General features: G+C 34.7%; 1 protein-coding gene across 1 annotated transcript in view; it reads left to right on the top strand.

Moving 5' to 3' along the window:
- Positions 1–13,136, top strand: part of UBR3 (ubiquitin protein ligase E3 component n-recognin 3) — a 237,715-nt gene that overhangs the window by 186,709 nt on the left and 37,870 nt on the right. Inside the window, exon 32 of the mRNA XM_081796370.1 lies at positions 9,194–9,297. Coding sequence (XP_081652496.1) covers positions 9,194–9,297 — 104 coding nt within the window. The remainder of the gene's footprint in view (positions 1–9,193; positions 9,298–13,136) is intronic.

Raw genomic sequence — 13,136 nt, 5'->3', positions numbered from 1 at the left:
TGTCTCTGACAACCACCAATCTGTTCTTTGTATCTATGAGTTCATTTTTTGTTTACACTTTTCAATTTTATTTTATTTTATTTTATTTTATTTTATTTTATTTTATTTTATTTTATTTTGATTTGTTTTGTTTGTTTTTTATTTAATTTATTTATTTATAAATAAATATGAAATTTATTGTCAAATTGGTTTCCATACAACACCCAGTGCTCATCCCAACAGGTGCCCTTCTGAATACCCATCACCCACCCACCACTCCCTCCCACCCCCCATCAACCCTCAGTTTGTTCTCAGTTTTTAAGAGTCTTAGTTTTGACTCCCTCCCTCTCTAACCTTTTTTTTTTTTTCCCTTCCCCTCCCCCATGGTCTTCTGTTAAGTTTCTCAGGATCCACATAAGAGTGAAAACATGGTATCTGTCTTTTCTCTGTATGACTTTTTCACTTAGCATAATGCCCTCAAGGTCCATCCTTATTGTCACAAATGGCAGGGTTTCCTTCTTTTTTATGGCAGAATAATAATTCCATTATGTATGTATACATCATCCATTCATCCATTGATGGATACTTATGCTGTTTTCATGTCTTGGTTATTGTAAATAATGCTGCAGTGAATATTGGGTGTGTCTTATTAAAGTTTTTTGAGTTAGTGTTTTTCTTTCCTTTGGATAAATATGCAGAAGTGGAATTCCTGGATCATATGGTGGTTGTATTTTTAACTTTTTGAGGAACCTCCGTACTGTTTAGTATGATGGCTGCCCAGTTTACATTCTCACCAGCAATGTACAAAGGTTCCTTTTTCTCCATATTCTTGTCAACACTTAGTATTTCTTTTTGATACCAATTTTAACAATTGCAAGGTGATAGCTCATTGTGGTTTTGATTTGTATTTCCCTCATGACTAGTGATGTTGAGCACATTTTCAGTACCTGTTGGTCATCTATATGTCTTCTTCAGGAAAATGTCTGCTCAGATCCTCTGCCCACTTTTTAATTGGCTTGTATTTTTCCTATTGAATTCTGTGTATATTTTGGATATTAACCTCTTCTCAGGTACATGATTCTTCTAATATTTCTGTGACTTCACAGTTTTTACATTTAGCTCTCTATTTGGAATTTATCATGATATCTGATATAAAGAATGGATCCAATTTTATTTTTTCCCATATAGCTACCAAATACTGCTTTATGTTCTCTACAATAGTAAATTAAAACAGACCTATCAAAAAAAAAAAAAAAAAAAAAGAAAGAAAAGGAAAGAAAGGTGAGAAAGCACTTTGTTTACTAATGTGGAAAGATCTCCATCAAGATAAAATGTTAAGAGAAAAATCCAGGAGAAGAAAATATGTACATTATACCACCACTTATGTGATCAAGTGGAGCTAAAAAAATTAATTTGTATTTGCTTGTCAAAACAAAACAAACCAGACCCACACATGTCCGGATACTGGATTTATAGCATAGATGGCACTGAGGAACAGTGAGAGAAGCATAGTTTTTAAAATAAATGGTGCTGGGTTAATTGGACATGTATATGAGAAGTAATTAATATTGACCCCTATCTCATACAGAACCTAACACATTTTGCCAGTTGTTTCAGTAATGTCCTAGAAATGCAAATGCAATGAAAAGGAAATTCAAGGTTGTGCTTGTATTTAGGTGTCATATCTCTTTAATTTCCTTTAATCTGAAATTGTTCCTGACTTTTTCTTTGTGTTTCGTAACATTGACATTTTTTTCTAAGAGCTCAAGCCGGTTATTTTGTAGAATCCCTCAATTTATTTTTGTCCAGTAGTTTCTTGTGCTTAGATTCAGGTTATAAACTTTTCACAGAAATACCACAAAAGCAATGTGTTCTTTTTAGTGCATCATATTAGGAGGTATATGCTGTTGACTTTGTTTTGTTATTGATGATAATGACTCTCATTTCTTGGTTAATGTGGCATCTGCCAGGTTTTTCCACTGTAACGTTATTATTTTATCCTTTGTAATTAGTAATTAAAGTTATCTTCTGGAGAGCTACTTAGAGGCTATGAATATATCCTGCTACTTCTCAGAAAAAATTTGTGTGTTTTGTGTGTTCATAGACAGAATTAGCAAGCTATTAGTATTTTGCCTGTTATGGCTAAGGAAAATCATTTTCCTTAATATTAGCTAGTGATTTTCTTTCCTAGCTAGACTTGCATACTCAAGGGTGGAGATGGTGTGCAAGTATTAGAAGGCCTAATTCTCTGAGTCTAAGCATGTTTAGCAAACATAAGGTTTCCTAAGCGTAGTATTGGTGAATTAATAGTTTTAAACAATAGGGCACCTGGGTGGCTCAATTGGTTGAGCGCTGGACTCTTGATTTTGGCTGGGGTCATGATCTCGTGGTTCGTGAGTTCAAGCCCCACATCGGGCTCCATGTTGGCAGTGCGGAGCCTACCTGAGATTCATTCTCTCCCCCTCCCCCTCCCCCTCACTCTCCTTCTGTCCCTCCCCTGCTTGTGGTTTCTCTCTCTCTCAGAATAAATAAATAAACTTAAAAAATATATATTGTAAAAACTAGACATAGGTACTATGATTTCAATAGAACTATTTGCCAAGAGTGTTCTTATCAAGCCCTAAGATTTAATACCCGTTAGGATAGTAGTAAATGTTGTGAACACTTATCCAGTGATTATTTCATGCTTTCATTTTTATGCTTTGCATATATAATCTCATTTAATCTTCACCATAACTATATACACTAGGTACCATTGTTATCTCAATTTTTACATATGAAGAATGGAGGCTTAGAAAAATTAATTAACATGTTCTTTAGGGGCACAGAACTAGTAAGGAATAGAGGTGGCATTTGAATCCACACCTTTCAGATTCAGGAGTCTAAGTTCTTAACTATTATTCTGTTTCCTTTCTTAGTAAGAAGAAATCTGAGCAATTATTGGAAAATCCCATTGATTTTTCCTCCCTATATTCTCATTTTTATGGTTCATTAATTCACTAACTTGTAATATTATAGTTGACTATAATATGATATCTGTGTTTCCTATCTATATATTAGATTTTAAAAGATTGAAATATCTTTTTCTATTTTCTCACTTTTAATACTTTACTAAAATAACATTCTATGTCTAATGATATAGGTTTCTCATATAAACTTTTTTCTGTAATCCTCATGAAAGTTATTTCTTTGTTTCTTTTTAATTTCGTTGTGTTGATAATGGCTTTGGTTTTAAAAAATGGAAAATCAGGCCTATTAACTCTAACCATCCATTTCTTCTTGTCCATAGAGTTAGTAGTATACAGTTTTTATAATCTGTATTTTTTTTTAATGTTTTATTTTGTGCGCACGTGCTGGTGGGTGAGGGGCAGAGAGAAGGAGGGAGAGAGAGAATTGCAAGCAGGCTTCCTGCTGTCAGTGCAGAGCCCAGTGCTTGTCTCAATGACATGAACTGTGAGATCATGACCTGAGCCAAAGTCAAGAGTCAGACACTTAACCAACTGAGCCACCCAGGCACCCCTATGATCTGGATTTTAAAGATAATCTAAAAACTTTAAAAAATGGAAGCAATTATGTATTTTTAAATTAAGTATTAAAAGGATAATTACTATAATGATGGTATTAAATCTCACAGTCAAAAGTTTTGGTTCTCTTTTCTACGTTGGGGTATATCCATTCATTCATTTGTTCTGATTATTTGCCTGCTGTGTGCCAGGAAAGATCTATTTCTCTGTCCTCAGAATGATTGTTTTTGTCTTTGTAGCCAACAAGCTCCAGGTTATTATTGTTTTTGTAAATTTTTTTCTGATCATAAAAATTGTATTTATTGTACAATGTTTAGAATGTGCAAAAATGGTGAGGGAGAAAATGAAAGAATATAAAATCTTATAACCCACTTACTATATATAGTTTGTTACAGTTTAATGAATTTATGAGCTATAAAAATGAGGTCAAATATGAGGGCAGGGAATCAATACTATTTTCTGGGAATTCCTCTAACATTGGTAACATTTTGAGATATTTATTTCCAGTTTCTTTTTTTCCATATATATATTATGAATTTTTAAGAACTATTTGAATCCTACTATACCAGTTTTAGAATCTGCTTTTTAAAATTAACACATAACTGGGGTACCTGGGTGGCTCAGTGAGTTAAGCATCTGACTCTTGATTTCAGCTCAGGTCATCTCACAGACTTGTGAGATTGAGCTCCATGTTGAGCTCTGCACTGACAATGCAGAGCCTGCTTGGGATTCTCTCTCTTCCTCTTTCTCTGCTCCTCCCCTGCTCGCTCTGTCTCTCAAAATAAACAAACATTAAAAAAATAAATAAAATTAACACATAACAACCAAATTCCCACATCATTAAAAATTCCTTAAATGACAGGGGTGCCTGGGTGGCTCAGTTGTTTAAATATCTGACTCTTAGTTTCAGCTCAGGTCATGTGATCTCATGGTTCTTGGGTTCAAGTCCCACATTGGGGCTCTGTGCTGACAGCACAGAGCCTACTTGGGACTGACACACTTTCTCTCTCCCTCTCTCAAAATAAATAAACTTAAAAAAATTCTTTAGATGACATACATTATTCATTCCTATTGTTAATCTTTTAAATTGTTTCTTCTTTTCTACAATATCAGATGGTGTGTTTAGCAGTTCTTGACATGTCAGATATAATACTAGAACTATAGAATGACATGAAAGTATATAAATATTTTTTAGTTTTAGTCATTTATTTGATAAATATTCACACTGCTTGTCAGGCACTGTGTTACGTAGTACAGCATTGCTTTTTGAAAAGAGTGCCCTTTTATAAGCTTTTGCTGGCAATGTAGGAACATTCCTGTTGCTGTTCATCTTGAGTATGATCACTTTAAAAACATATTTTGGGCTAGTTTGATAGATAAAAAATGGGATCCCAAAGTAATAGAAATTTGTTTAATTTCTGGTAAAATTAGCTTCATATTAATATTAAATATTTCCTGATTATTAGCTATTTGTGTACATTTTTTATGAATTATATGTTTAGAATATCTGTCCATTTTTCTGTTGGCATCTTATTTTTTAAAAATTATCTGAGTGATTCTTTATGGCTTAAAAATAGTAAACCTTATTTTTTCATAGGTGTTGAAACTTTTTTCCAAAATACATTTGTCTCTCAATTTTATATTACTTTTCTTGACATATTAAAGTTTTAAAATTTCATGTAGCCAAACCAGTCAGGCCTTATAATTCTTATTTTTTCTGATTGCTTTCATACTTAGAATGCCTCCCAAACTTGTCCATGATGTTTACCTTTATAACCTGTATTATAATGTGTTTCCTGCCTTGGGGTTTGCAATACCTACTTACATATTCTTTGTAGAATTTTCTTATGGGATGATTTTTAAAAATGTATCATCCATTTGGAATTTATTTTCATCAGTAGTTATGAGTGAAGAGTTAATATTTATTTTCAAAGAACTGGCTAATTTTTAAAGCAGTTTTACATCCTGTTTATTATATGCTAAATATTTGTATGTTATGGTTCTGATTAGGGACTCTCCACTTTGTTCTGTTGACCCACAAGCCTATGTCTGTGGCAGAAGCATGCTGGTTTACTTTATTGAGAAGATAATGTATATATCTCTGATCTAGATTAAGATTCTCTCCTTTTTCTCCCCTTTGACCCCCATCCATACTTCCCAATTTTTCTTTACTGTTCTCACCTGTTTATTCTTTCAGATGATCTTTAGAACCATTTTCTAAGCTCTTCCCTTCACTTGTGATTTTGATTAGAATTATTTAAACTTATAAGTGAATCTGGGGAAAATAGTTATCTTTACAGTAGACAGTTTCCTCAACTAGGAACATTCTTTATTTTTTTAAACTTTTTTACTTTTTAAGTAATCTCTAAGCCCAACATGAGGCTCGAATATATGATCCTGGGATCAGGAGTTGCACGCTTTACCAATTGATCCAGCCAAGCACCCCAGAACATTCCCCATTTTTTAAATTCATTTTTTGTTTCATTGTAGTTTTCAAACATTTCTTAATTATACATTCTTAATCGTATTTAATGTAAAGATTACTAAATTTTTAACAAGAATATATGAATAATTTTAATAGAAGATGTAATCTGGAGGTTTAGACTGATTTTAAATAATATTTGAAGGTCATTGCGATAATAATAAAAAAGCAATATAAGTAATAATAGCAAAAGGGAATTCACCTCTAAATTTGAGAAAGATTGCTTCTGTTACAAAAAAAAATTGTTGACACATAACGTAATAAAATAAATGAGAATCTAGACTTATGTTAGCCCTTTAAGCTTTTCAGTTGCTTATAATATCCCTATTTTAAGAAACTATATTTAATTTATTCATTTGAGATGTATTTCGTTTCTATACCTAAAAGCTTTGTAATTTGTTAGTCTTTAGGTTGTGACACAGAAGTTCTTAAGTCTCTTTGATTTTTATGCAGTAAAATATATCTTTGTATAGGTATGAGATTGAGCTAGTTTAACGTTTTTTTTTTGTTTTTTTGTTTTTTTGTTTTTATTTATTTTTGAGACAGAGAGAGACAGAGCATGAACAGGGGAGGGGCAGAGAGAGAGGGAGACACAGAATCGGAAGCAGGCTCCAGGCTCTGAGCCATCAGCCCAGAGCCCAACGCAGGGCTCGAACTCACGGACCGTGAGATCGTGACCTGAGCCGAAGTCGGACGCCCAACCGACTGAGCCACCCAGGCGCCCCGAGATTGAGCTAGTTTAAATGGATTCACAAAGTTCCTTTTAATTCTAAGTATGAGTATTTTGTCAGCTGTTAGATTTAATGCAGCAGTATAAAAATCCAAAATCATTTTTGTTCTAAATAGTTTTTAATGGACCAGTTTCTTACCACTTTCTTTTTTTATCCATAGGTTAGCAAGGATTTTTTAGTGTTATTTTCCTCTTTTCTTTTTGGGAACAGGTTTCATCTTCTTGGCATGTTTTCTTTTGAGTCGTTTGGTTCATTTCACTAAAGTAACTGTGATAAAACCATAGAAATACAAACATGTGTAGGAGTTAAGGGCCCTGATCTTAAGTTTATAATTTACAATGATGTTTCTTCCTTCAGTGCATTTTCTCTCTCTCTTTATGCTCTGAAGTCTTAACTGTCTAGTTTTTGTCTCTTTTGCCACCTGTATGTCCATCCAGCAATCCTTTAATTTTTCATTTTTTAATTTATTCAGCTAGTTTTATTAACTGTTTTAATCCAGCCATCAGGGAAATGATGGTAAACAAGATACAGTTTCTGTGGAATTTTTTTTTCAGCATCTTTAACAGTGTAGAGGATGAATTGGGAGAACGTAAAATTGAGGGAGATTGAATAGTTAGAAGTCAGTGGCCATAGAGATGGCAAAGAAGGAATAAAGATAGTTGTTAGGACTTACTGCCAATTAAATATGGGGTGAGTAAGAGAAGATAGGTTTGGGATATCCCTAAGATCCTACCTTATTTATTCATTATATTTTTATGATTATACATTGTGCTAAATACATATAAATGTATATAAATATATCCATTGTGCTAAATACTAGAGGATATAATAAATAAGCCACATCAAAACTAAGAACATAGAAGGAAGAACAGATTGGTTATGGCTAGGGGAGAATGAGTGCAGTAGAGTAGAATGTTCATGTGTTCAGTTTTAGGCATGTTCAGGTTTAGCTGCCTGTTGGATATACAAGTGAAGATTGTAAATATTCAGGTAGTGGGTTTAAGAGATTCATAGCTAGAGATACAGACTTGGAAGTCATCAATGTGTAGCTGGTGATTGAAGTCATGGTTTAGGAGGTCTTTCAAAAAGAGTCCTTCATATTAAAAGAGAGTGGGAATTGGAGCCTTGGGAAACAGCACCAGTTCTAGGTTAGTCAGAGGAAGAACTTGTCAAGAAAACTAGAGTAATCAGAGAGTTAGAACAGAATCTGCGAGAGTGTTTCAAAAAGGCCAAGAAAATTTTCCAGATAAAAGTGTTCAACTGTATGCAAAGTCAAGGGTCAGTATGATAAAGTTGAAAAACGTTCACTAGATTTTGTAATTAAGAGATCATTGTTGGCCATGTGGAAAACCATTTTGGTGGGGATTTGAATACTAGGTGAACAAATGGTGCCTCCCTCCCTGTTTTTTTAAAAAGTACTTTGGGCTTGTTAAAAAAGATTGGAGAGACAAATAGGATTCATAGCATTAATGGAAGGTTAGCTTTAGAGAGGGAGGCAAGTAAATTAAAGGGTTATTTGTAGAGAATGGAGACACTGAAAGAGCTGTCTTCTTCCTCTGGAAGTTATAAGCTTCACAGCAGCAGACATTAGTTTACTTGCCAGTGCTTCCAGTACCTGACATATAATAAGTGATCAGTAAGTATTTATTGAATGATGGAGCCTAATAAAAGAGTTGAGCAATTTTTGTTCATCCTAAATCTAGTCTGAAGTATAGCTTCAGAATTTATTGAATTCTTTAGAAACTTAAGATTTGCTTTTGTTTTCTGAATTAAAAATTAAACCTAAGATCAAAAAATGTATCCTTCTATAGGAGTTTTAAAAATTCTTAACAGATCTAGAATGAGATCTGCTTTAGAATATATTCTGTTCCTCATAGTACCACACATTGCTGAGGTTTCCTACTTTGTCTTTTATAGTTTAAGTTCTGCCTATTATCTTTTTTTTTGAAAGTGTTAAAGAATTTTTTGAATTTTGTTAGTCATAAAATTGAAACAACTTTTTAATACAAAAATATTAACCATGCCTCTTCAATGTAACTTGTTTGCGAATTGTACCTGTTCTTTTTAATAATATGAACATTTACTTTTTAGCGTGAAGTTTGTGACAGCAAGTGTCCTATATGCCACCACATTTATAGTGAAACTAATCCTCTAAATTTCCAATTAATCCTTCATTTGATTTCTGTAATCTAAGAGATCAGAAAGACTCATAATCAAGTTAATGTATCCAATTGTTTGCTTAAATAAGATCTAATAAATTTTGTATATAATTTTTTCATATTAGGCAGAATCAAGGGAATAGATAGATTTAAAAGATTATACTTTTAGGCAAAAAACATGGCCCCTAACCTTTTCTTTTGAGATTTCTCAATTGTTTATGAAAGTTTAATTTCTGTTCCTTAGACATATATGTGAAATATAAAATGAATTAGAAAAGATATGCAATATTGTCTAAAGTAATTATGCATTTTTTTTAGGCGGGGAAATGAAGAACAACAGCCTGAGGTTCCAATTCTCTATCATGATGTTACATCCCTTTTGCTCATCCAGATCTTAATGATGCCACAACCCTTACGCAAAGGTATGTCTTTATAATTCCGATTCTTAAATTATATAGTATATATAATATTCTAAAAATAGTGGGGACAAATATTCAGTCTGCTGGAAATGTTTTGAGGTAAATGACTGTACTATTTTTTTATTAGTAGTAAATAGTTCATATGTCTAAAAGAAGATGACAATGAAATGAAGGTTGTTGTTGGATGTGTTCTTTGGAAAAGTGTTCATGTCTTTTGCCCACTTTTTAAAAGTTTTTATTTAAATTCTAGCTAGTTAATATACTGAGTAATATTAGTTTCAGGCATACAATATAGTATCTCAGCACTAACATACATCACCCAGTGTTCAACACATGTATACTCCTTAATCCCTGTCACCTGTTTAACTCATCCACCTACCCACCTCCCTTCTAGTAACCATGAATTTGCTCTCTATAATTAGGAGTCTGTTTCTTGGTTTGTCTCTCTCTCTTTTTTCCCATTTGCTCATTTGTTTTGTTTCTTAGATTACACATATGAATGAAATCATGTGGTATTTGTGTTTCTCTGGCTGACTTATTTTACTTAGCATAATACTCTCTAGCTCCATTGATGTCATTGCAAATGGCAAGATTTCATTCTTTTTTATTAATTCTTTCAAAGAACCAGCTCTTAGTTTTGTTAGTCTGTTCTACTGGGTTGTTGTTGTTTTTTTTTTTTAATGCTTATTTATTTTTGAGATAGAGAACACAGGCAGGGGAGGGGCAGAGAGAGAGGAGGACAGAGGATCTGAAGCAAAGCAAGCTGTGTGCTGACAGCCCTGAGCCCAATGTGGGGTTCAAACCCACAAACTGTGAGATCATGACCTGAGCTGGAGTTGGCTGCCCAACCGACTGAGCCACCCAGGAGCCCCTGTTCTACTGTTTTGTTGTTGTTGTTGTTTCTATATAATCTATTTCTGCTCTAATATTTATTTTAATTTCCCTTTTTTCTGCTGGCTTTAGGCTTTATTTGCTGTTTCTTTTGTAGATCCTTTGGGTGTAAGGTTAGGTTGTGTGTCTGAGACTTTTCTTGCTTCTTGAGGTAGGCCTTTATTGCTATATACTTCCCTCTTCTGCAATCAGAAGGTTTTAGACTGTCATGTTTTCATTTTCATTTGCTTCCTTCTGTTTCTTTATTTCTTCTTTAATTTCCTGGTTAACCCATTCATTCTTTAGTAGGATGTTCTTTAACCTCCATGTATTTGTGGCCTTTCCAAATTTTTTCTTGTGGTTGACTTCACGTTTCATAGTGTTGTGCTCTGAAAATATGCATGATATGATCTCAATCTTTTTGTACTTGTTGAGGGCTGATTTGTGACCCAGTATGTGATCTATTCTGGAGAATGTTCCATGTGTACTTGAGAAGAAGAATGTGTATTCCGCTGCTTTAGGATGAAATATTCTAATTATATCTGTTAAGTCCATCTGGTCCAGTGTGTCATTCAAAGCCATCGTTCCCTTGTTGATTTTCTGCTTAGATGATCTGTCCATTGCTGTAAGTGGGGTGTTAAATTCCCCTATTATTATTGTATTATCATCAATGAGTTTTTTTATGTTTGTGTTTAATTGATTTATATTTTTGGGTGCTCTCAGGTTGGGGGCATAAATATTTACAATTGTTAGATCTTCTTGTTGGATAGAGCCTCTTTATTATGATATAGTGCCCTTCTTCATATCTTGTTACAGTCTTTGTTTTAAAATGTAGATAAGTACAGCTACTCCAGCTTTCTTTTGATGTCCATTAGCATGCTAAATGGTTCTTCATTCTCTCACTTTCAATCTGTAGGTGTCTTTAGGTCTCAAATGAGTTTCTTGTAGGCAGCATATAAATGGGTCTTGTTTTTTATCCATTCTGATATCCTATATCTTTTGATTGGAGCGTTTATATTCAGAGTGATATTGATAGGTATGAATGTACTGCTGTTGTATTACCTGCAAAATCAGTGTTTCTGGAGTTTTTCTTTGTTCTTTTCTAGTCATTGTTGCTTTTGATCTTTCTTTCCCACTCAAAGAGTCCCCTTTAATATTTCTTGCAGGGCTGGTTTAGTGATTATGAACTCCTTTAGTTTTTGTTTGTCTGGGAAACTCTTTATCTCTCCTTCTGTTTTGAATGACAGCCTTGCTGGATAAAGTATTCTTGGCTGTGTATTTTTCCTATTCAGCACTTTGAGTATATCATGCCACTGCCTGCTGGCCTGCCAAGTTTCTAAGGAGAGATCTGCTGCTAACCTTGTCTTCCCTTGTAGGTTAGGAATTTCTTTTCCCTTGCAGCCTTCAGGATTCTCCCCTTATCTGTATTTTCCAAATTTTACTATGATATGTCTTTATGTTGGCCTGGTTTTTGTTGATTTTGATGGGAGTTCTCTGTGCCTCCTGCATTTGGATGTCTTTTCTTCCCCAGATTAGGGAAGTTTTCAACTATAATTTGCTCAAATAAACTTTCTCCTTTTCCCCTCTCTTCTTCTTCTGGGATTCCTATTATAGGAATGTTATTAACCTTTATGGAGTTGCTGAGTTCCCTAAGTCTACATTCATGATCCAATATCTTTCTTTCTTTCTTCTTTTTGGCTTCATTATTTTTCATAATTTTATCTTCTGTACCACTTATTCATTCCTCTGCTTCTTCCATCTTTGTGGTCATTACAACCAGTTGGTTTTGCATCTCAGTTATAACATTTTTTATTTGGGCCTGACTAGTTTTTAGGTCTTTTATCTCTACAGTAAAGGACTTCCTGGTATCTCCTATACTTTTTTTCTAGCCCAGTTAGTATCCTTATAATTGTTGTTTTAAATTCTGGTTCAGGCATATTACTTATATCTGTTTTGATTAAATCCCTGGCCATGGCATCTTCCTGTTCTTTCTTTTGGGATGAATACCTTCATCTTGGCATTTTGTCTAGGTCTCTGTCCTCTGTGTGTGAGGAAAGTCTGTTATATTTCCTGCTCCTGAGAGTAGTGGCTATATTAGGAAGAGGTCATATACTGTCCAGGACCTCATGCTTCAGGAAATGTTCCTGGTGTATGCACTCTGCTATTGTGTATTGGCTGTTCTTTCGCTGTGGTCAGTCCTCTGCAGAGTTTCTCCTTGCCTGCAGTGAGGAGTGTTTGGATTTTGTCCATTGTGTGGTGAATTTTAACTAGGTGTGTTTTGGTATGCTTGTTAAAGGAGGCTAAATCCTGTTTCCTCTAGAGCTAAAGCTTTGGAACACTCTGTGGTCAATAGTCTCGGTGTGTGCACAAGGTTTGTGCTGGTCTTCTGGGGGGAGGCCCACTGCTGCTCTGAGTTTAAGCACAATTGTCCTAGTTTAAAAAAAGAAAGAAAGAAAAGCACTTGCAGAATGCAGGGGGACATGGCTTGGTTTAAGTCACTCAAGCCTCCACTGTGACCACTATTCTGCTTACTGGTCTGTCTGTGCTGACAGGCAGGGGTAAAAATGTCATCAGCCAGCTCTCTAGTCCCCCAAGAAGGGAGTTCAGGAAGCCCTCACAGAAGAGCATATGATCTCCCCTTGTGTGTGTCCCAGGCTTCTCTCAGGTCCCTGCCTTCATGCTGTGTGTGTTTGAGCCATCTGCCCACCTGGTGGCACAGTGTTCCTGCATCTCAGGTGTGCAGGCTGTGTTTCAAAACTCCAAATCTTAGGGACCTGATGCAGAACGGCCCGTGCTGATCCTCTGGGGGAGGGGTCTCACTGCGCTGTGACTAGTGGTGGTTTGTCCCACAAGGGCAATTGCAGGAACATGCAGAGACTTAGAGTTTATGGTAAAGCACTGCAAAAAGCTGGCATCCAGGTTAGCTGTCCTCAGCAGGTACCTCTGTTCCTATGCTAATGAAAAGGACAGTT

The sequence above is a fragment of the Panthera onca genome, chromosome C1 (genome assembly GCF_046562875.1).
Source record: "Panthera onca isolate mPanOnc1 chromosome C1, mPanOnc1 haplotype 2, whole genome shotgun sequence".
NCBI lineage: Eukaryota > Metazoa > Chordata > Mammalia > Carnivora > Felidae > Panthera > Panthera onca.
This window is presented reverse-complemented; position numbering and strand designations above follow the sequence as displayed.